General features: G+C 46.1%; 1 protein-coding gene across 8 annotated transcripts in view; it reads right to left on the bottom strand.

Annotated features, from left to right (window-relative positions):
• The window catches only part of Ubr4 (ubiquitin protein ligase E3 component n-recognin 4), a 116419-nt gene that overhangs the window by 74466 nt on the left and 17162 nt on the right, over nt 1–24791 (bottom strand). For all 8 annotated transcript variants that reach the window (XM_028875261.2, XM_028875264.2, XM_028875262.2 and 5 more), the window contains exons 10-32: nt 24313–24372; nt 24041–24231; nt 19951–20050; nt 19682–19819; nt 19007–19124; nt 17868–18055; nt 16789–16948; nt 16625–16710; nt 12884–13053; nt 11471–11753; nt 10785–10923; nt 10500–10579; nt 9602–9730; nt 8648–8830; nt 8386–8508; nt 8068–8297; nt 6173–6294; nt 5202–5299; nt 3882–4039; nt 2986–3195; nt 1542–1643; nt 1144–1244; nt 723–921 (exon numbers count right to left, since the gene is read on the bottom strand). In XM_028875261.2, coding sequence (XP_028731094.1) covers nt 723–921; nt 1144–1244; nt 1542–1643; nt 2986–3195; nt 3882–4039; nt 5202–5299; nt 6173–6294; nt 8068–8297; nt 8386–8508; nt 8648–8830; nt 9602–9730; nt 10500–10579; nt 10785–10923; nt 11471–11753; nt 12884–13053; nt 16625–16710; nt 16789–16948; nt 17868–18055; nt 19007–19124; nt 19682–19819; nt 19951–20050; nt 24041–24231; nt 24313–24372 — 3368 coding nt within the window. The remainder of the gene's footprint in view (nt 1–722; nt 922–1143; nt 1245–1541; nt 1644–2985; nt 3196–3881; nt 4040–5201; nt 5300–6172; nt 6295–8067; nt 8298–8385; nt 8509–8647; nt 8831–9601; nt 9731–10499; nt 10580–10784; nt 10924–11470; nt 11754–12883; nt 13054–16624; nt 16711–16788; nt 16949–17867; nt 18056–19006; nt 19125–19681; nt 19820–19950; nt 20051–24040; nt 24232–24312; nt 24373–24791) is intronic.

Below are 24791 nucleotides of genomic sequence, written 5' to 3'. Positions count from 1 at the left end.
CACCATGTGGTTGCTGGGAATTGAACTCAGGACCTCTGGAAGAGCATCCAGTGCTCTTAACCACTGAGCCATCTCTTCAGCCCCAGATTTATTTGTTACATATATGGTGTTCTGTCTGCATGTATCCCTGCAGGCCAGAAGAGGGCACCAGATCTCATTACAGATGGTTGTGAGCCACCATGTGGTTGCTGGGAATTGAACTCAGGACCTCTGGAAGAGCAGTCAGTGCTCTTAACCTCTGAGCCATCTCTCCAGCCCCCAAAGTACAAATTTAATCACTAAAATCTACTTAGTGTTACAAAGTAAGTATTAAGGCCAGACGGCAGTGGCACACGCCTTTAATTCCAGCACTCGGGAGGCAGAGCCAGGCATATCTCTCTGAGTTCGAGGCCAGCCTGGTCTACAGAGCAAGCTCCAGGACAGCCAAGACTAAACAGAGAAACCCTGTCTTGGGGGGGGGGGGGGGAGATAAATAAATAAATGATTAAATATATAAATAAACATATCAATCTTAAAACTGGACCTGAACTACTAGAGCACAGACCATCTACTGAGGTTGCAACTGACAGACTAGGTCAGTCCAAGAGTTCCTCCATAGGAACACTCAAGAAGGATGCTCGACTCCTGGAGTCGAAGAGATGTGAAATACCCTAAGGGAAGGCAAGCTACAGCTGTACTGCAGAGTTCTGCGTTCTCCAGGCAGCACACACACACACTCCTACCTGTTTTCCCGGACGATGTATGTGGTCAGCAACTGCAGCAGCTGCCGGTTCTCCTGAATGACCTCCAGCTGGTCAGAGTCCTTCGGGGGCGATGTCGTCATGCGGGTGAGCCAGGCCTGCAGGCGCACTGGCTCCACGCAGGCCAGCTGGGCAAGAGAGCCGCAGAGATGAAGGAGGCTCGGGTTAGGGCTCTTCTCAGCTGAAACAGGACAAGAGGCTTCCATCAGTGAGGAGGGCAAACAGAGCCAGAGGAGGAGGAGGAAAGGCCTCAAGAGTTTCAGCACCTTTCCCAACTTTCTCTGAAGGATTCTCTACACTTGTTAGCATTGTCATGCTGTGGCTAAATTCAGGCAGAAGCCCGGCACAGTATTAGCCAGACATCAAAGTTCCCATAAGAAGATTACCAAAAGCTGTCACTCACTCAGCTGGAAGAGTTTGGTGAAGAATTTCAAGACTCGGTTACAGAATTTAGCAGAGAGGTCCTCATTGGCTGTGGCCATCATGATCTGCACAAGTTCCCCACTGCAAGGCGTGAGGGGATAATGAGAGACCCACGTTAAGCCTCACATAAAAAGAATCTGCTTCTGCTTCAGTCTCATTCCATGGGGGAAAATGGTCACTTGTGAGTCAACCACACAAGGTGCGCAAGGAATACTGGCCCCCATCAACAAATTCAAGAAGGTGGTCAGTACCCAAGTCCTCCCCAGGAGGCAGACACCCAAAAAGGTCTTCTGTGGTTCCTGAGGACAGCTAAGTTGGTACATATAGGCCCTACTTTCAGGAGGCCTTGAACACTGAGTTAAGGGAGACAGTGCTTACCCATCAGAGAAGAACTCCTCCATGGCTTTCCGGGCCTGGTTGCTCTCCAGCTGCTTTTCCAGATACTGCAAACATTCCTCCAGGATGGACTCATCCAGCCCACTGAGGAGGAGACCACAGTTCAGTGGCTGGACTCATTCAGCCCACTGAGGAGCGAGACCACAGTCCACTAAGGAATAAGACCACAGTTCAGAGCCCTCCCAACTAACTCTGAAGAACATGATGACTAGACCTTGAGGCAAACATCTAGTTTTGTTTTGTCCAAGTTTAACATAAATACTAGGTGTCCAATAAATGTTTAATCCAAGAACAGCAAGACCTCAATTCTATTTTACTACTTTGTTTCCTGGGAAAATAAAGAAGAGAGATAAGCCAGGTGTGGGTTCACATGCTTGCAATCCCGGCACTTGGGAGGCAAAAGTGGAATATCACAAGTTCCAGGCCAGTCTGAATTCCAGTGACAGACCTAGTCTCATAAAATGAAAAGTACAAGTAAAAATCAAAAGAGGAAAGGCATCTGAAGCTAGGAGTGAGCAACAGTCAGCCCATGACTGTTTTCAGAGGAGGGAGACAGTCTGCATGAGTCACTTCTGCAGACCTAACTCACTCAAGTTCCTTCTGTCTACAAACAAAAAGAAGGGGCTAAGGAAAGGCTCAGTGTGTGAACTATCTGCCACACGAGTGAAGGCCCGAGTTCAGATCCCCAACACCCACATAGATACCTTGGAGGCAAAGACAGGATTCCCAGGAGTGACCTTGCTGAAACCCTAAGCCCAGGGTTCAGCTGAGATCCTGGCTCACTAAGATAGAATACAGTAGAGAATGAGCACGTAAGACTCCCAGGGTGAGCCATATACACACAGGGAAGCATATACACACATGCAGAAAATACACACTGGTAATGCCAGTACTCTAGAGGCTGAGGCAAGAGGAAGCCAAGTGCAAAGCGACCTGGCTGCACAGCAGGAGAGGAGCAAACAAGAATCAGGGAAGGGAAAGGAAGAAGAGGAAGGTCCTTGAAGAACCCCAAGTCCTCAACACTGAGGAGGTCGGAAGTGCTACTGCTTCAGCCTTTCCCACACAGTTCCTGGGGTACAGCACATCCCCACAGCACAGCCTAAAGACTCAGGTCAAAGACTTCCTTTCCCCAGACCATCCATTTCAGACAGACAGTCACACAACATGAGAAGAAACCTCACTGGTGCCTCCGTATATCTCACCACACCTAATCTCATCTCTTCAATTACCTGGAACACTTAACATTCCACTCTCTCAACAGTTATTACTAAGAGTCAGTCATTGCAGAAGATTCCAGTACCTCTTCACACACTTCCACATGAGAGCAAAACGCCCAGAACCAAGGAGGTGTCTGTCACCAACATGGCACGGGGGCAGGAGTGGTACATCTCACCAACAGCTGCAGCAGCTCTCTTCAACTGCTCACCTGTTGGGATCTGCATGGTTGGCCAGAATGTTGTAACACCCAGTGATCAGCTTCTCGTACACACGAGCCAGGAACTCATCAGACTCCGAAGGTCCCAAGATGCGCTCCAGGGAGTTACTGCTGATCTCAGCAACACTCTCTGTGCTCGACTCCAAGAGAAGGGGCAGCAGGGTCCGGATGACCTGTGCTGGGTTCATCTCATCCGACCACCTGGAGCCATGGAGGTGGAAGCAAATTAGGGAACATGTCCTGAAGTGCTGCAAGGCTGGGGCTAGGCCAACTGGGGAGAGCGTCTAGTTTAGCCTCGTCCCTCCTTGACAGCTGTTTCTTATGTGTGTATGGCAACACCACTTCATATTATTCTTCACTGTCAGAAGCAAAATACATTTCCACATTAAAAAATTCATTTATTCAGGCAGTGGTGGCACATGCCTTTAATGCCAGCACTCAGGAAGCAGAGGAACTCTGAGTTTGAGGACAGCCTGGTCTATAAAATGAGTTCCAGGACAGCCAGGGTTACACAGAAAAAACAACCCTGTCTCAAAACACAAAACAAAATGTTTATTAAAATAGCAAATTAATAAGATATATTTGTGTAGTAAGCATAAAAGAAACTAAAACCAGCGAAAGCAATCCCTCCTCGACTACAGTAGAAGAGCAGTCAGGAATCTGGACCACTCTGAAGGCAATGCAACATATGTTTCTCCTGTGACCTAAGGACAGGAAGACAAACTGGCCCTCTGGCGGCCTGCCCTACTCCTTGATTCTAGCAACACTAAAGAGTAATGTCACCATCGCCTCAACTGCACTGTACTCCCCTTCAGCCACAATACAGCAGCACATCATGGACACGTTTGGGGTGGGGGTGACGCTGGGCTCCAGGCTCTAGTACTCACACAATCAGATCCCCAGTCAACCTGACCAGGGAGAGGAGGGTATGCTTCAGGGAAGCTGCCAGGGGCAGACTCTGGCCACAAAGAGTCCCCAGATGAGCAGCCTGAACAGCACTGATGTAACTCTCAGATGGAATGGTGTCATTGGCAAATGCATTGCGCTAAAAGGAAGAGAATCAGGAGTAATGAGCACATCATCTCCCCTGGACAAAATCTACAAAAGAAATCTACCCTAAGGTAAGGCCTCACTAGGTCTGCAAACAATGCCCTCCACTGTCATTCCTCCTGAGGACACTGAGCTGAGGGGAGGAGGCAGATAAATTGTATTTAGAACAAGGTTAGCAGTTAAACACAACAAACACCCAATACTCCCTCCAATTGTTAGGAGCATGTAACAGTAAAACTACTGCTTGTTTAGAATAACTAGGAAGGGTCTGGATTTTGCAAGGCACCTCGTCTCCATTACTAAAATCATAATTGTCCTAAGGCCACAGTTGGGAAGCCAAGAGAGGAAGATGAATCATACTTTGCTCCTCCACAGAACTTTAAAGAAAGAATAACTGTCCACAGAGGTAGTCTAAGCAGCACAGACACAAGGAGAATGCCACAGCAACCAACAACCTAGAAAGCCTAAGATTTGCTGCATCAACTTGCTGTAGAACAATCTTTGTACACTGTAAATATGTATTATTCTCATCGTTAATAAAAAGCTGATTGGTCGATAGCTAGGCAGGATTTTTGGGGCAGAGAGAATGTTGGGAAGAAGGGCAGACTTGGGAGTCACAAGCAGATGCAGAGGGAAGCAAGATGAACGTACTGTGTTGAAAGAAGGTACCGCCACATGACAGAGGGCAGATAAGAAATATGGGTTAATTTAAAATGTAAGAGTTAGCTAGTAACAAGCCTGAGCTATTGGCAGAGCATTTATAATTAATAAGAAGTCTCTGACTGGTTATTTGGGAGCTGCCGAGACACAGAGAAACTCTGCCTACATCAACTCACGGCAGGGTAGCACCTGACACAGGCAAGAGAACAGTCAACACTGAGAGGTCATGAAGCACAACACATGACAGCACACCATACTTAACCAGAATTTAACAGGTGGCACAGCAATGGCTCAGAGAAATACAGTGGTCTGTATTCTGGTAACACGGACTGCTAAGCAAAGGGACCACATGAGAACACTTGGGTAATCAAACACACTACTATTAATTCAGCTATAGGAAAGAGATCATCTCCCAGTAGCCAACTGAAGCCCAAAGAATAAGGACACACAGAGTGGTTTAGTGCTCGGTAATAGCCCTGCAACCCATAGGGACTCACCCAGGATCCGATGTTGGGAAACTCATTGGTGTTGATATTATTCCAGGACTCACAGACAGTCTGCACTGATGACGGTAAATTCTGCACCAGCGTTGGGCCTGGAGGCAACAGTAAGGATAAGCAATCAGAGCAATCATCCCAAGAAAGAAGGAATGACAGTATTTCAAGCAGCCCCAACTGTCAGAGCCATTACTAAGACAGCTTGCATGGCTATTTCAGCAGCTGTACTATGTCCAAGAAACAGCTAATTACTCAGCAGCTAACAATCGCAATAGTAAGGCTTTCCCTTCCAATCAGTCACTTTCTAATCTCCACAGTAAAGATGACAACTGAAAACAAAAGAGGGGAAGCATCTCAGCAAGTCAGGCTCCAATCACCACCAAATCTGCTGCCCCCAGCCCCAGTCTCAGAGGAAGTGTTGCTTTGAACCCTGACTCCCCGCCCTGACAAATCCTGAGGGCAGGGATCATGAATCCACATGAACAGCAAGCATTCATTGAAGCAGTACTAAGTAAGACCCCAAAAATTAAGAGTATTTAAATGTGACACTGGGGACACACAGACAGTTGTAAATTGTAAAGGGGAATTTCTGAACTGAACTCCAATCCTGCTCAAGAGCTCTGATTTTCTGCCCTATTTTTTGCCAGATCATTCCTAGACCAGGAGAGAGGTTGTGGGCCTGATGCAGATATCAGGTCCTGGTTAAGCTCAGCAAGTCAAAGAACACCAGAGGAGCACAGTAAAAGCAGCCTTGTCCTCAGGAACGAGCTGGTCTTGGTTTAGATACTGGCTTCACTGTTTGCGTAGGAGTCATGGCAAATCCACTTCTCCTAAACCTCAGTGAGCAAACTGAAGAACTCCACTTGACGGAGTTATTGGGAAGATCCACCCAGATACGCCTAGGGAAATGCCTGACACTCAAGGCGGCCCAGCAAGTGGGAAAGGCCAGTGAAGCACGCATGCTCACTTACCCAGCGTGTTTGCCTTGCATCTGCTAGAGCCAATAGCCAAGACCGCTGCAAAGCCGTGCAGCTTCTCCTGGGAAGGCTTCTCGGTGGATCCCTCTTCATTAAGGTTCTGAAGCAAATAGGCTCTGAAGGGAAAAGCAGGAGAGGCTAGAGGAATCGTGTCCTACACCACGCTCAGGAGAAAGGAACCTCAGAGAAACTCAGGAACCAGCATCTCAGTTCCCAATCTACGTAAGGACAGGTGACAGTACCAGTCCCTTCATGGGGAAGTGTTTCCCAAAGAATAGCCCACCCTCAGAAAATCTCCCAAAACATGAGTCCATGAAGAACAAATCTGAAGGGCACTGAACACTCTACCCTCCTTCCCCCATCCTTGAAGACCAACAATATATATATATACATACAAATATGCACACACATATATACACTCTGAGAATATATTTTTAAAAATAAGCCAGGTGGTAGTGGTACACACTTTTAATTCCAGCACTCAGGAGGCTGAGGCAGGTAGATTTCTGTGAGTTTGAGGCTAGACTGGTCTATAAGTGAGTTCCAGGACAGCCAGAGCTACACAGAGAAACCCTGTCTTGGAAAACCAAACAAACGAACGAACGAACGAATGAATGAATCAGCAACAAAAACAAAGAAACCCTGTTTTGAAAAACCAAACAAACAAACAAATAATAAATAAAAGCAGCAACAAAAACAAAACCTGTTCAGCTTTAATTTACCTAACATTTTCCAACTTATTTGCCAAGGAAAACCCACCAGGAGCTCAGTTTTGGAAAGCCCTGGCCCAGCAGGCAGAGCAAAGCCTAGGTTCTGCAGAGGGCAGGCTCGTGCTTTGCAGTTGGCCACTGCGTCACATCAACATCAAGAACAGAGCCTGGCACACAGCAGGGTATTTGTTACTAGTTACGCCCTGTGTTTGTTCAGTATAACTGCCTCCAGCTACAGCCCTCAGTCTACAAGGCTTCACACTAACAGACAAGATGACTCCAGTTACACCAGGTCCCTGTCAGCAAACAATCAGAACAGAGCAGGGACTGACAATGAGATCCCAGGGACCAGACAGGCAAGGAACTTAGGATGGCCAGGCTGACCTGCTGCAAGGAGAAGCCACTCCTCCACTCAACCCGACTGTTGTGTAGAGGACGGTTTTGCCAGCTCACTCACACTTGCTCACTATCACTTCACAGGGGTGAAGAAGCGAAGTCAGGGTCTCATGTAGCTGAGTCAACTAGCCCTGCTTCGGCCTCCTAAGTGCTAGGATTACAGGCATGGGCATGGTGTTCCTTCTTTTCACTCCCAGTACTGAGAACAGAATCTTCCAGTTCTAATTTAAGAAAAACTAGAAGTCTCAATTTGTGGGTGATCTCCAACTTGTATATACTGAAAATAAATTTTAAACCTTTTAAACGTCATTTGTTGAGCAAATTCTATAGAACATGTAGTTTATAGGGTTTGCTGAAGAAAAAGAAAGGTTTTGGAACACCCTCCAACCCAATAAGGAATATTTGCCTCAGGCCTGTAAGCCCAGCATCTAGGAGGTGAGAGAGGAAGACTGTCACAAGCTCGGGAGTAACCCAGAGTGAGACTGTTTCAAAGCAGAGTTAGTAACTGCTCCTACATCTGGGTACCACAGACTGGAAGCCCTGGGAGGGCTTCATTCCCACTGAGAACTGGAACAGTGGCACTCAGAAAAACGCCTATCCTCTGTACCCTGAAACTACACTGCTAGAAGTCTTTGATGGAATTATAAAAATTCAACGTCCTGGGACTTGCCCTCTTGGCCACCCCTTGACACTCTGCACCACAGGGAAAAGCAAAGCTGACACACAAGGAGGGTGCAGGCTCAGACCCCAGGGACCTCTCCGAGTGAGTGCTAGTCTCTGCACCTAGTGAACGAGGCGTAGGTGTCAATGAGTTGCAGCGTAGCTGGAAGGAGGTTCTTGGTGATCTCAGATGACTTGTGAGGATCAGTCTCCGCAGCCATCTTAGAAAAGTGCTCATCCAGAGAGACCTGGACCTTTGAGATAGCAGCATCCAGGGTGTAGATGGACTGCAGACTAGGGATCTCATGAAGCTGCAGGACGGTGGTGCAGTCGATGGAGCAGAATGACGAGATCTTTAAAAGCACCCAGAATATTAATTAGTTGTGGCCGAAGGCTGTGGCAGAGCCTACTTCTGTCATTAGGATTAGAATGATAGCATACCTGTCGGGCAAAGTACTCCTCTACAATCTCAACATCGTACTTGACTGAGCTACACTTGGTGGAGGTCAGTTCTACGAGAGAACCAGCATGCTCAGGCTTCATGCCCTGTTTGATAAGATGATCCTATTTGGACAGCAAGAAAGAGTGTTTAGGAAAATAACCTAGAAATCTAAAAGCTTTCATTAACTTTAAAAGCCCCATAGTGGGAAGCAAGTCGCCTGTGAAGCTCCCTCACAGCACTGAGCTTCCTCCCCTGTGGCACCTTGATCCAGTTGACATAGGAGCTGATCCGGAGGCGGGACGACCATCGCAGAGTGTGTAAGATGTCACATTCACTCATCTCAGGTAAGTTCGTGGCCAGCTGGTTCATGTAAGTCTTTGAAGGTGGCAAAATTCCTAAGATCCTCCAGAGTATCAAGAAGTAATATTGCAGGGCGCAGGCCTCCTGAGGAGGTGAACAGAGCAATGGAAGCATGTGGCATGCTCAAGATCTCCCTAATGTAATAACTGTTCCAAAAGATAGCCTTTCAAGCAGAATGGTGTGAAATTGTGAATTGAGAGTCCCCAGAGCATCTCAGCACACAAACACTAAGCCAAACAGGCAGATACACTATGACACTCTGCTCTGTTCTGCACACTAGGAAGCTACAAGGATGCTCTCAGACAGCTCTGGCTCCCCGGTACTTTACCGTCTAACCAAGGGGAAGATGGAAGCTGGGCAGGACCATAGTCAGCAGCCAGCCCTTTAGTAAACAGCATGGAACTGTTCAGACCTGTTTTTTTGTTTTTTGTTTGCTTTTTCAAGACAGGATTTCTCCATGTAGTTTTGGTGCCTGTCCTGGATCTCACTTTGTAGACCAGGCTGGCCTCAGACTCAGAGAGACCCGCCTGGTTCTGCCTCCCAAGTGCTGGGATTAAAGGCGTGCGCCGCCACCGCCAGGCCCAGACCTGTTTTAAGGTGTCTAGAAACCCACATGCTGTCAACACTTGGGCAGCCACCAACCCCAGTCACATTTCTCTCAACATTAACCAAAACATAAATTACAACAACAAAACCACTCAAACTACGTAGAAATGCTGCAGAAACAGTCCGTTTTGAAAACAATGTTGAATAGAGTTCATGCCCAGAAGGGAACTTGAGGTTGAAAGGACTGATCACACACACACACACACACACACACACACACGTCCAGCCCCTCCCAGTGTCCAGTCTTACCAGGGCTGTCCCGTTCTTATTTTCCTTCCTCCTGACTGTGTCCAGCTGAGAACCAGCTGCAAGCAGGCCTGTCAGCGAGGTGTAAAGCTCATCGTACTTGACGAGCTTGGAGAAAAGAACTTCACATGCCTAATACCAAGAAAGACCAAAAACAATATAGGTTGAGGTGGTACTGCACACCTTTGATTCCAGCACTCAGGGGTATGAGGCAGGGGGATCTCTGTGAGTTCCAGACCAGTGGGCTGCACAGTGAGACCCTGTCTTAGGGAGAGGAAGGGAAAAAGAAGACATTTGAATACTGGAACATTTTCTCCTCTTGGACCTACATCATCACTTAGTCTCCTGACTGTGAAGACATCCCATCAACTCCTCCTCACAGCAGAGTGCCAGTTCTGGGGCCTCACACTTAAGTTTGTGTACTAACACAAGCACACAGCTGCGGAATGAAGAGAGTGAGGCAACCATTCTGTTAAATGTCTGATGTTTTCCTTTTAGACACTCAAATGCTAACGTGTGAGGAGTGGAGAGTGCTCCATGGGGGTGGGGGGGCCGGGGGCGGGGAGCATCTGACCCACAGGTAAAAAAGGCTTTAAAATCTTATGCAGGGCAGAGCAGGGCAGGGCAGACCTTATAACCCCAGCTACTCAGGAAGCTGATACAGAATGACTGCTTGACCTCCCTCAGGCTTTTAAAGCCAGCTTAAGAGCATAAGAAAAGATTCTAATTCTTTAAAAGGAGGAAGAGAAGAAATAAAGAAAAAAGGCAGAAAAAGAAAAGAAAAAAAAGTCCAGAAGAATAGTAGGAAATAAAGAAAAAAGAAAAAGAAAATTCCAGAAGGAGAGTAAGAAAAAAATAAAGAAAAAAGGACAGAGAGAAAGAAAAAAGAAAATCCCAGTACCATAGAATCGAGTCGGTGCAAATCCTCCTCAGAGGCCTCTGGGGACAGGACACAGTAGAACCTGGGCTGTGGGGCTGCATCTGGAAAATGATGAGCTTGTTAACACTGTGAAGCATGTAAAAGTCAATTTCTACAACTTTTCTGAACCAGCAGGTGATGGACCATCCTCAAGGGGGAGACTGAGGCCCAGACCAAAGCTCCTCCAGGAGTCACTGAGCTATAGATTTAACGCCACCAACAAGGACCAGCAGTCATCACCCTCTTGCTGACAACCTTCTTTCTGACCTGATGAAAAATGTTTGGACCAGTTTTCTTCTACTTCCTTGAACCCATGATACAGAGGAGTGTTGGCCCGGCGGCGGCTGCTGCTGTCTTGGGGTCCACTTGCCCACCCGAAAGGGGGGCTCAGCAGGTTGTGCTGCACCTTGGAAACACAGACACTCCAGTTAAGGATATACAGTCGCCATCTGCTGTTCACACCAGAGACAACGGATCTAGTAATACCAAAACTTGTTAGCATCAAATGAAAATGAAATTTTGAAGATTGTTCCGATTTCTTTTTGAAAATCATTTTTGATAGTGAATCATGGGGAAGGATGCTCCATGAATTAGTTTAAAAACTGTTGAGCACAGCACCTCTTACCCACCCTCTCATCCTCTTTTGTGTCTTCACAAAAGGCTACAACTCTAGCATTTACTGTGGGACCCTTCCTCAGGCACTAATACACATGTGGGGCCAAAGCTGATGGCACTGTGGCTATACAAGTAAGCAGGGGGATGAGAAAGAACATTCATGAGTGAACAAGAGGCCACCCATCAATTCAACAAACCCATCAAGTAAACAGAAAGTCTAATCCCAAAGACTTAGCTAGCCCTACCCATAAAGCCTTCATAGCCACAAATAAAACATTACTGCCTGCTAAAGAATGGAGCTCTCAGAATGAAAGCAAGGAGATGGTGTGGGTCTTCACCTGCTCAAACAGATACATGGGGGCTTTGGAGTACTGATGAAGTAGGTAGTCGAAGATCAAAAGGAGGCGTGCCAGGGTTAGCGGCACGGAGCGCATCTGCACGTCCATGTTAACACTCAGCTCCTGGATGTTCTGCACCAGCATGGTGAAGATGGCCCGGCGGCCCTTCTCAGAGAAGCTGTGGAAGATGAGGAGCAGCAGCTGCAGGTGCTCAACATTCAGGTCCTCTGTCTCACTGGGCACCACCCCCTGCAGTGCGTTCTGCTTCATTGTAGACAAAAACCTGGCATAGAGAAAAGGGGAGCATGTCACCCAGTGCTGGAAGGAGAACAAGTTAAAGAAGAGAGAAGCCAAAAAGCCAGACATGGGCCAGCAATGTGTCCCAGAGGGGTCAAGACGCTTGCCACCAAGACTGCCACATCTTGTTCCAACCCCAGGTCTCTTAGAACCAACTCCACAAGTTGTCCTCTAACCTCTACAAGAATGGTGTGGCACATGTGATTGACTGTGCGCACATGCACATATACCCACAGAGTTCAGAGCCAGGCAGGAGGAGGGGAGGCAGAGGGGCTGTGGGGAAGGGACTATTATAATATTTGAGAACTTGTCAGAAGAGACTTTATACAAGAAGGAATGAGCATAGCCAACTGTCTGCATGTTCTTTGGCTTTTAGGAAACAGATCTGTATTTTTTTTTTTTAATTATGTATATAGCATGTATGACTGCAGGCCAGATCTCATTACAGATGGTTGTGAACCACCATGTGGTTGCTAAGAATTGAACTCAGGACCTCTGGAAGAGCAGTCAGTGCTCTTAACCTCTGAGCCATCTCTCCAGCCCGAGATCTGTATTTTAATACAGTGTCCTTCCTTCATCCCCAGCTCCCAGAAGCCTTTCTTGCAAAACTCTGCCACAAAGAGGGCTATGATCTTGCAAATCCAACATTACAGCTATTTGATCCTGGGCTGGGGGATAGAATAGTAAAGCCTTTTAGGAAAACAAACTGCTTTGAAGCCTAACCATGTAAACAAAACATGGCAAAAAACAGGTCCATCTAAGGAGGATTTAGGTGATTAAGCTGAGCTTCCCCCAAGGAAACAAGTTCTTTAAAATGTATCCAAAACCAATACTATGCCACTCTAAACGGGCTCCTATAGAAAGCACACTAAGCCAGGGCAGTTAGGCCTTTCTCCTTCAGTCATCTTTGGAATCCAGGCTCTGAATGACAATTGCAACCAAACCTCCCATGGCTACTGGAAGGGTCTTTTCCCAGACCACACTGTTTACCAGAACATCCGCCAAACCCCCTGTCATTTTTCCACCCCTCGTGAGCACAGACAGCAGCTTCTCACAGCCAGACTCCTGCAAATAGTTTCCAATCATCCACAGACCTTCCTTCTGTTAGGATCTTACCTGTCCCACACTTTCAAGCATTCTGGGACGTCAGGGTCACCTTGGGCTCCAGCTTTATGTTGCCAGATAAGCAGGAGGCGGGAAAGCACGGAGAGCCCTTGGGGGTGAATGTACAGGGGCCAAGGGCCCTCAGAGAGAGGGGCGGCTCCCAGCTGCTGTAGCAGTGTGTTCTGGAGGACAGAGACAGCACAAGTCAAGGTTATGTGCACTCACCAACACTCCTTTCCTGAATAATGAACGAAAGAACTTGGCAGCGTATGTCTACAAGAAATCCGAAAACAAATCACGTTGTCCAACAACTGAGAAAAATACGATGCAGCCCAATTACAGCTGTAGCTTACTTAGCGTCTAGAGCAGGCTTTGGAAAGGACAAGTGCTTGGAGACCTTGCAATCAAGGCTGTTTTCAAGAAGGCTGGCAAGTGAGCAGCTGGTACCTTCAGAAGGAAACTCAACAGACATCACAGCAGATGGACTGTTTTTTCAGACAGCATCCCTCTGTAGCCCTGGCTGGCCCTGAACTCACAGAGACTCACCTCCTGAGTGCTGGAATTAGGCATGTGCCAGCACACCTGGCTGAGTGGACTTCATTTACAGCTAGTTACCTCAGACAATTACTCTGTGTACAAATACACAGAGGCGGTTGACAACTTGTGTATCTGACAAGTGGTAAACAGTGTTAAGAAGAGAAATGAGGCCCGTGAGAAGTCAACATGTGTTACTCAGCAGGGCCATCAGTTGGGAACCCAAGCTGGTCAGAGGTTACTATCTACCATGGCCTGGCAACTCTCTCAGAGCTCAGCAACATGGAGGACTCCCTCCCCAGTGAGACTTCCTGCTCTCTACCTGCCCTTATTTAGAGAAGGTCTCTAAAGCCTGGAGGCCTGACCTTATCTGAAAGCTGTCCCTAAGCCTGGATGCCTGATTTCTCTCTCCTGTGACCCTTGGCACAGTTCCCTGCTAGAGCTCCCCCTGCTGCCCAAAGGTAACTATGACTTGTACTAGGAACTTTATGACAGGGAGAGTTGTTTAATGCAAAGTAGGAGATACCTCAGCCACCGTCCCCAGTCTTACATTTATATGCCCCTCTTGTTCTGGAATAAACTAGAGCTGCAACACTTGAACTGTCTCCCCAAGAGCTGTCTCAGAAGTCATCCAACCCTGCTTATTGGTTTCTGTCCCCTCCCTCTTCATGGAAGGAAAAAGAACCACAGCTGTCCTTGCTCCCAGCTGAGTATCCCTCCCTAGGAACTAAGTGAAAACACACACGGTAAGCGGGTGCCATTGGAACACCACACAAATGCCTGATTTGCCATATGGCTTTTGAAGACACAAATCATGCTAGAAGAATGACTTTTTCTTTTCTTTTCTTTCTTTCTTTCTTTCTTTTTTTTTTTTTTTGTTTTTTTTTTGTTTGTTTGTTTGGTTGGTTGGTTGGTTGGTTGGTTTTGGTTTTTCGAGACAGGGTTTCTCTGTGTAGCTCTGACTATCCTAGAAATTACTCTGTAGATCAAGCTAGGCTTCAACTCACAGAGATCTGCCCGCCTCTGCCTCCTGAGTACTGGGATTAAAAGCGGCCACCGCCCAGTAACTAGAAGAAATTTCTAAGTCTGACTAACTAAATTCTATTCTTCAATACTGTTGATAATTCAACTCCTTGGAATTCAACATCATTCCAACATCATGGATCATAAGGGCTGTTTCCAGCACCAGGTAGTTACTCCAGGCCAAGCACTGCACTATCAGCAATGCATACACTTTCCCAGTGAACTTACAGCCCCCAAACAGGCACAGATGAAAAGAGGTTGGGAATTCTCTGTCCGGAGTTTGTACAAGTTGGCAGTTTCCTCTCAAATGCTGAGGGCAACATCAGGACAAGAGGCCTAGGGACTCCAGTCCAGAAAAAAGCATTTCATCTCTGTTCTCTGGATGAGTTTAGGCAGAACAAGACTATGAACTTTGAAGCTTCCCTAAATAAACTGACTGGGGGAAGGAGCTGAGCACTGGGCAGGACCAGCTTCAGACAGGGTGGGAAGCTGCTGCAGAGGCCAAACACTGAACAACTTCTATTTCCTTCCTGCCAAAATAAATTTCCCTTAATAATAGGCAGGTATTAATACATTTCACAACCATCTTTTTAAACAACAGAAGAAAACTTCAAGGATTCTCTCCAACAGTTTGGGATTCTAAGAATTTCACTTCTTCCAATAGTTTCCTACATTGTATCCCTTTGGAAGAAACTGACAAGCCTCTAAAATAGTGCTATCTGCTGAAGTGATTGTTTTTGTTTGAATTTTTGTAGATGAAAGTCTCATTATGTTGCCAAGGATAGCCTTGAATTTGCAATCCTCTTGTCTCAGCCTTCTGAGCATCAGGCACTGAAATAATTAACAGTAACAGAAAAACTTTCTAAATAGTTTCAGGTCAAACTCAGTGATCCACTTGACTAAATGGCACTGAGAGACAGGTATCCAGAAGAAATCATCCTTTTGTCTGTGGTGCTGGAATCAAACCCAGGGCCCTGCATGAATAGGAGGCATGTGCTGTACCACTGAGCTGCACCCCTGAACCAGAATCCGCATTTTAAACCATCTCCTCAGGAATCCCTGTGTACATTAAAGATTAGGAAAGACTAACTTTGCCCATGGGAAAAAAAAAAACAAAAAACCTACTGGATGCAATGACCCATGCCTGGAATCCTAGGCTAATACAGGAGGACCGCCAAGAGTTTACAGTCAGGTTAGGCTAGAGTCCCAAGTCAGCCAGAGCTAGAGAAGTCTTAATAAAACTAAAACAACTCAAGTCTTAATAAAAAACAACCAAATTATTATCAAACTATGATATTGCCCAATATGAATCCACATGATCTGACCCCTTGCTGGTGGGGATGAAAACCATAGTCACCGTGCAGCAGTGTGGCCTGATGTGCCGACACTCACACTGTATAACCTGACAATTCTACTCCAAGTGACAGCGCCAGGAGAACCACTCCTCCACACATACCAGGGGACACGAGTAAGAAAGACCACAGCAACATCTGGAATGCAATGAGCCTGGACACCATTCAAATGTACCTCAGTGGAAACAGAGAAGATGAATCAAGCCATACAGCCAAGCACAATAGGTATCACACAGCAGTGCAGTAAGGACTACAGAAACATTACAGACGAATCTTGGCAACAGACATCCTGTGATGAATACTATGTGAAAAGTAAAGCACATAATGCCATTCAATGTAAGCTAAAAGTGGTCTAATTTGAGGAGTATAGGTACAGGTGAGACTTAGGATTCAAACCACCACCTATCTCAGGAGGGAGGGAATCCTGCAGTTACATGTTCAGTCAAGGTCCTAGAATCAGTTTTGGTGATAGGTTTGTAAGGGAAAGCAAGCATGTCTGCTGTGACCTGATGGCCACTTTTAAAGTGCCTTTAACTTCGTATTTCCCCCGTCAGACTGGTGAACATGTGTCACTCTTATTTTGTAAATAACTTTTGGTGAGTTCCGTCTACTGGTCTACTATGAGAAGCACTGGGAGATGTTGAGCTATTTTCTTCCTTTCTTTAAAGTTCATGACTTGGGGAAAAGGACATCTTTTTCATTCAATGATCCCAATCACTGCACAGGGACACACAGAACACCCAAGCAAAACTCTGCCCAGCAGAGAGCAAGAACAAAGCATCCTTCAATGATCCCAGGGAAAGTGTAATGCACTCCTGCCTCGGCAGCTACAGTACACACCAACCTGCAGGTTCGGGGACTGTAGGTCGGAAGTTACCAGGGAGTGGTTGAAGTGATAGAGAGCAGCAGCGAAGTCCTCATCTGATGACCCTTAGGACAGAGGAATACAGTTACTCAGGAACTTGGTGCCATAAGTGCCCTGCAACAACACCCAGCCTGTCCACTGACCCTTGAGTCCATCTTTGTCCACCTCCTTAATGATGCTGGCCAGGGTAGCCATATGGTGCTCTGAAAGAGACACACTCAGATAGTTCCGGATGAAATTGTTCCGAGAGTTCAGCATGGAAGATGTGATAAAGTTCAGGATGTTGGAAGCCAGACCTAAGAACTAAAAAGAACAGAAAACAACTCAGATCAGGGTCATGGGGTATGTACTTCTACCAACCCTAAATTCAAGCTAGTATTATACAAGCCCAGAAGCCTCCATGCCAAAACTGAAGGCTATCACCTAATTCTTACAGCAGGACTACATCCATAATGAGAATCAGCTGCACAGAATGGTACAGCCACTTGGTGTAGACCTCAAAATAACATGAGGCAGGACCTCCGAGCTCACCCACTCGGTTTTTTTCCCCCTGTTCCTCCAGAGCCCACCCTACCCAGCTCAAGACATAACTAGTAACATACTAGAGACTGACTCCTACATCAATGATTATTACACATACATACATCCTCACCTTTCTCTATTATTTAACTGATTTGCCATTATTGTAAAAAACTAATTATTAAATGATTATATGTTTTATGCCCATAACCTTTAAATAGGAAACTATAAATATAAGGCTACGTGAAAGAATTGTACATGACTCATTTACTGATAAATTATTAGACTATGGGCTGAAAGGTAATCAATAAATATTGGTTGAATCAATAAGTAAGCATTTATGATGCTGCAAACCTATGCTACGGGCTTTGAAAACACTTTCACAAAGCCGTTTGGGGCAGGTGCAATCACTCCCCAACAAGGAGACATTCAGATTCTGGCCCAGAACCATCAAGAGGGAAAAAGCAAGCTTCAAATCAACTTCTATCTAAACTTAAAGACTGGGCTAATAACCATCAGCATTGGAAGCAAGCTATTTAATCACACATGATTACTCCCTGGAAATCCTACACAGAGGCAGATCTAAGTACCAGTTATCCAGCTTAGAACTGCTTTAGCTCAGATGGTCTACTCTTCAACTCAGCCATCTGACTGAAGAAATCGCCCTCCTCCCACCGCCAGAACTTCAGAAATCCACTCTTACCAACTCAGGATCTTTGCGACTGGCCAAGATGTTGCCCTTCTCACCAGAGGCCTGTTTACTGGGGCTTTTAACCCGAGGAGAGCTCTCCAGAGGAGGGGGTGGTGGAGGGGGTGGAGGTGCAGCTTTCTCTTTACTGGGCGAGATGGTCTCCTCAAACCACTGCCCCAAAATAGGCTCGCTGTCATCATCTGAACAGAAAGAGAAAGTCACAAAAATAACCATTTCTGTGTGTGTGAACCTGTTCAAGTCAAAAAGACCACAGGGCATACTGATGCAGAGGATGGGGACTGATCCTGTCAACCTGCCAAGACAACTAAATGGATACATATAGTGCTTCCATTTAATTGTACACAAGTTATAGTGCCGTAAAACTCATTTCTTCTTCATTTTTTTTTTTTTTTAAATGAGTCCAACAAAAGAAGAGAAACCATTTCCTCTTATCTGCCTGTCTGGAAAGAAGCTAAACATTTACAAAAGCAAACTAGTCTCACCAGGTACACACCCAAGATGCTAAGAATCATACCCTTTGGTGTTTCCCACTGTCCCACAAACTTGACCATGAAAAGAAAACTGAGAATCATCTCCTCTACATAAGTAGCTCTGCCCTATTATCCCTAAGTTAAAAATCCATGGTAAAACCAAACCCCTGCCACATGGCCTTTTGACCTGTACAGGGAGGGCAGAAGTCCCAGCATGTGTCAACAAAGGAGGAAACATGAGCAACTGAGATGCATTTTGATTCTGGCAGAAATGAAAAGCTACATGGGCTTGGTTGAAAACAGTATTTATCATTTAGTATTCTACACTCAACTTACTATTTTTAAAAAGGTCTCATGTAGCCTAGGCTGGCCTCTAATTCCCTAAAGTAGTCAATAATGACCTTGAACATCTAACCCTCTTCCTGTCTCCCTAGTGCTGGGATAACAGGTGTGTGCTACACAGGTGTGTGCACCACACCTGGTTTACTGGACTGCCAATCCAACCCAGGGCATCACACACTCTAGGCAAACATTTTCCCAGCACTCCCAGCCCTTCAAGCTACTCTTAAACAGCACATTATCTGAGAACACATAAATGCAAAGGCAACCAGGAAGAGGAGACAGAGAAGCACAAGGAACTAGAGAGCTATCTCTGGCTACCTTGGCTGCTGTCCTCCTCTGTGCTGCTGAAGTCATCCTCATAGTACGTGTTGGAGTCGGTGGAGGCACTGGCATCACTGCTCATGGAGCCCTTCCTCTGCCGCTGCAGGACACATGCCTAGGGAAACCACAAGGTTGCAGAACAGATGAATCCAAAAACGGAGCTGGGCCATTTCATCTCCTTGACGACCTCCAAGTGTCTCTATGTCTCAGTTGCTTTTCAAATCAGGTTTCTCCAAATGCTCCCCCACGCAGGACTCTCACTGCCTTATCTTACATAAGCACTCACAACCAGAGACATGGCCAAGGAATGTAAAGGAACATTCCTGGAGTGTCCACCATGCTTCTGCTTCAGACCTGTCACCACAAGTCAGCATATATCTAATACTGGCAATCAATAACTGCTTCCAACATTCCAAGAACTATTCTTTTTGTCAAGCTGGGTACAGTGACAGCATGTGCCTTTAATCCAAGGATGCTGAAACAAGAGGCTCACTTGAGTGCAGGAAGCCCAGCTCAGACAACAGAGAGACCTTAAGAAAGGGAGGCAGGAAGGAAGGAGAGAGGGGTTCTAGGGTAGGTTCTTTTCCAAAACTATTACCACAGTCTGCATTTATAAAAACCATGCCCCTGTCAACCTTACTCCAATTTATGAATGGCTTGGCTCCTACCCACCTTTCTGTATGAAGTTGAAAGTAAAGTCAAGAGCAGGTTTGTCAGAGGGACAGAGTCAATCAGCCGTTGAATCCTTTGTGTGGAGGTGCTCTGGGCCATAATACTCAGGACTGCAGGGGGACCATCTGTCTCCCAGCCCTGAAGATAACAAAACCAGAGGTGCACTAGTTATATTACCCTGGTAAGAAAGAACCCTCACTGAGAGCTCCAGCTAAAATCCCAAGTGAACCCCAAACTGATCTGCAGATTCCAAAGAAGAGCCTCCTCACATTGTGGAGCGCCTCCACCTGCAGGTCTTGAAACAGAGATGTCAGCAGCTTGATGGCATGGTTTGCCAGGATCACCGAGAGCACCCCAAATCCCTGATGCCTACACAAATGAAAACAGAAACACAGACCTTAAGATCATAAGCAATGAAGCACAACCTCAGAAATGGCCATTATCTCACCATTCTGGCATCCTAGACCCCTTTAAGGATCTACAACTTTTCCACCAAGCAGGGAATACTATACACAAAAAAATCACCCTAGCATGGGACCAACCTAGGCCCTCTGCATGTGGGTGACAGTTGTGTAACTTGATCTGTTTGTGGGGCCCCTAGCAGTAGGATCAGGACCTGACCCTGGTGCATGAACTGGTTTTTTAGAACCTATTCCCCATGCTGGGATGCCTCGACCAGCCTTGATGCAGGGAGAGAGGTTGGTCCTGCCTCAACTTCATATGACATGCTTTGTTGACTCCCATGGGAGGCCTTACCCTTTCTGAACGAAGGAGATAGTAGATGGGGAGAGAGATGGGAGGTGGGAGGAGGGAATGAGAAGGCAGGAGAGGGGAAACTGGTTAGTATGTAAAATAAATGAAAAAAAATTTAATTAAAAAAAAAAATCCCCCTGCAGCTCATTATCAAAGCCCAGGTATTGACTGTCACAGGATCTAAATGCTTCAGAGTAAGAACTGCTTCCAAATAAAACTATTTCACATCAGTTCAAAACTACTGGATCAAAAATGCTAGTATTTAAATGATAGTTAATTTTTTTTTTTCTAGATACAGTATTTTATTATATAGCCTTGGCTGTCCTTGCTCTGTAGCCAGGCTGGCCTCAAACTCACTGAGATCCTCCTGCCTCTACTACCAAAGTGCTGGGATTAAAGGCATGTGCCACCACTGCCAGACTAACCATGTTTTTTTGTTTTGTTTCGGGTTTGTGTGTGTGTGTGTGTGTGTGTGTGTGTGTGTGTGTGTGTGTGTGTGTGTGTGTTTTTATTGTGGCTGGATAGTTAAATTTTTAAAGAATTAATTTGAGGGTTAGCAAGATGGATCAGAAGGTAAAGGTGCTTACTACCAACACTGACAGCCTGAGTGCTATGCCCAGGACCCACAGAGAATCGACTCCCTTAAGTTGTTCTCTGACTCCCACAGGTGTACCACTGCACATGCACACACCACTTTTAACACACATCACACATGTATACACCACTCCTACCACATTCTCATTCTCTCTCTCTCTCTCTCAATTAACTTTTCTAAAATAACTTTTCCCCCTGAGACAGGGTTTCTTTGTGTAGCTCTGGCTGTCCTGGAACTCACTCTGTAGACCAGGCTGGCCTCAAATTTGGAGATCCACCTGAAGAATTTTTTTAAGGGAATGATTTTTTGAGAAAATTGAAAGTACCAACTTTGGGCAGGGTGACGGATCAGCAGGTAAAAGCCTTCATAGGAACATAAGCTACTTATTGTTATGGAAGTTTCTTATCTCCCTAGCAGCCCACTGTTGAGTGCCTACCATCTCAACACCCACTTCACAGTCAGCCAGGGAAGCCTGCCTTAGTATCCTCAGCCAAGTCAACTGCCTCTACGTAGTAGTACTCTCCAGATACAAGCTGGCATGTCTGCTTGAGTTTCTACTTACCTCTTGAGAATTTTTTTTTTTTTAAACTCTACGCAGCACCACAGAACCACAGTGAAAGCAAAGGACACACGGAAACCTAGCATTTAATCTCTTCAATCCCAGGTTCACATACCCAGTTGTGGACTCAACATCTCATAAACAAAGTACTAGCCATCAGCTAAACTCACCACAAACAAGAGAAAAATCCTATTCCTCTCTCTTTCTCCAGCCCAATCTGCTTCTAACACAGTATTCCCTAGCTCAATACACTATACAAGCCAGCTGCTCATGCAAAACGGGTGCAAGCACACCTATGTGCATGAAGGCCAAAGGTCAACCTTGGATGCTGTTCCTCAGGACAACACTAGCAAACCACAGGAATCTGCCTGTCTTTGCCTCTCCAGTGCTGGGGTTACAAGAGTCCTCATGACTGCACAACAAGCCCAGTACCAGCTGAATTAGCTCCCTAGCTCCAGACCAAACACTTTTGATGGCACAATGTGGTGGTATTGTGTTCTCCAAAATACTGTGCACCTTAATAAACTTATCTGGGGTCAGAGAACAGAACAGCCATAGGTAGACATAGAGGCCAGAAAATGGTGGCACACACAACTTTAATCCTAGCATTCTGAAGGCAGAGATCCATCCAGATCTCTGAGTTCAAAGCCACACTGGAAACAGCCAGGCATGATGACACACGCCTTTAATCCCAGAAAGTGATGGCAGGAAGCAGAAAGGTATATAAGGCATGAAAACCAGGAACTAGAGTCTGTTAAGCTTTTAGGCTTTTGAGCAGCAGTTCAGCTGAGATCTATTTGGATGAGGACCAGAGGCTTCCAGTTTGAGGAAACGAGATCAGCTGAGGAATTGGTGAGGTGAGGTTAGCTGTGGCTGGTTCTGACTCTCTGATCTTTCAGTGTTCACCCCAATACCTGGCTCTGGGTTTGTTTTTATTAATAAGACCTTTTAAGATTTATGCTACAGCACAGAGTCTGCTGATGATAACATTCATCCTACTTCCAACTCATCCTCAACAATTCCTATCTAAACACAACACAACTCCTGCTAACCACTTGCCCTGGCCTCTTTCTTCAAAAGACTTATGACAATCCATAATGGACTTGCTGGTACCGCTGTTTGCTATTTCTCCACTTCAAAATCCAAAATGGGTGTGATGGAAGATTCATATAAAGCCAAGTACTTGGGAGGGTATGCAGAAGGACCAGGAGCTTGGGGCCATAAGCTACACAGCAAGTGCGAGGCCAGCTGGGCTATTAGAGACCCTGTCTCAAAAAAAAAAAAAAAAAAAGAGAAAGAGGGACAGGAGAGGTGGCTCAGTAATTAAGAGCTCTGGCTACTCTTACAGAGGACCCAGGTTTGATGGGACCCCAGTACCCATATAACGTAACATATGTGACTCCAGATCAAGAGGATCTGAAGCCCTCTTCTGGGCTCCAGGCATGTATGTGGTGTACATACATATATACATACATACATACATACATACATATATATATATATGCAAAACACCCATACAAATAAAGAGAGATGGCTCAGCAATTAAGAGCACTTGTTGCTTTTGCAGAAGATCTAGGTTTGAATCTGAGCACCCACATGGTGAATCACAACCATCCATAATTCCAGTTCTAGAGAATCTGATGCCCTCTTTTGACTTCTGTGGTTACTAAGCATGTGTGTGGTATACATATATGTATACAGGCAAAACACTCACATACATAAAATAAATCTTAAAAGTAATAATTAAAACTAAGCACATAAAAGGAATGAAAAGAATAAAATAAATAAAATCCATTAGGTAAAGGCACCTGCCACCAAGCCCAATGACCCCAGTTTGACCTCTAGGACCTACATGGTGGAGGGAGAGAGCTAACTTCTATAGTTTGTCCCTGACCTCCACCTGTACCCCTTTGGCACAAACACCCAAACTCAGACAAATTTAAGGAACCGCCTTGAGCAACACATTACATTCACTATCATCTCCTTCCCAGCAAGCGCCACTCATCTTTTTTTTTCTTTCTAGACAAGGTCCTATGTAGCCCTGGCTGGCCTGAAACTCAGTCTGTAGAGCAGATTGGCCTCAAACTCATAGAAGTCAACCTGCCTCTGCCTCTCGAGTGCTGGGATTAAAGGCGTGTGCCACCACCACCCAACACACATCTCATCTTTTGATCTGAACTTGTTGAGAACTCTGAACAACACGTCAGACACTTTTTCCGCCTCTCAATGAGGAAATGAGATCAAAACGAACCATGACCTATCCAGATGCTAGAGGGAGAGGCTGGCTTGAATCCTTGGTACAGAGTGTGTTCAGCATGCACAGACCCTGGCTACAATCTACAGAACGAAAGCAAATAAACAAGCTCTGATGTGAGGTCAGCAGCTCATCACCCCATGAAACAGAACAACACGGCACAGCATCCAGAAGTGGAGGTCAGAGGCGGACACATACCCTTTGCCAGGTCCCAGTTTGGGAGAGCCTACTCCCTCTTTCGTACGAGAAAGGATGTCTCTGACTCGGAGGGCAGCCAACGGGTCCTTCTCTTTCCCCTTGTCAGCCAGGGCTGTGGGACTGAGATTCAGTATGAGGAAGAGGCTATTCAGCAGACACCATGCACCCAGCAGCTGGAAGTTCTGGAAGTGCTGGTGAAAAAGGACAAAACCAAACATTAGCGTGGAAATTCACACCCGACAGAAGGTAACTGCAGCCCAGAGGCCTCTTACCTCACCACCAGCACGGCGGGAGCTGCTGATCGCCTGTCCAATCATGTCGTAGATCTCAAGCTGCCCAGGAACAAACGGACATACAGTCTGAGTAGGTCAGGTCGTCATCACAAATCTAAACCCTACTACCTGAGCCAGTTTACTGGAAGAAGTGTAACTGTCATCAGGTCACTCAATAACCTACTGCCATCAGTTTCTGACCCCATGGGGCACTGCCTGTATCTCTCAGTGTGTGACACCTTCTTAGCTGTTCCCATATACCCAGTCCTGCATCAGCCAGCTTCCCATCCCAACTAATTCTTTCTATGCACTTACTGTAAAATCTTGTTTGCTACATCCTGCTTGAAAGTACATCAGCACCCAGTAAGCCCCAACCAGTTTACTGAGTAAATGTCAGTCCTTTCTAAAGCTTATGGTTGCCACAAACCTACTGTGTTTTCCACAGGACCAGTACAACAAGGAAGTGGAGCATCTCTAGA

This window comes from Peromyscus leucopus, chromosome 2, assembly GCF_004664715.2.
Source record: "Peromyscus leucopus breed LL Stock chromosome 2, UCI_PerLeu_2.1, whole genome shotgun sequence".
NCBI classification, from domain to species: domain Eukaryota; kingdom Metazoa; phylum Chordata; class Mammalia; order Rodentia; family Cricetidae; genus Peromyscus; species Peromyscus leucopus.
This window is presented reverse-complemented; position numbering and strand designations above follow the sequence as displayed.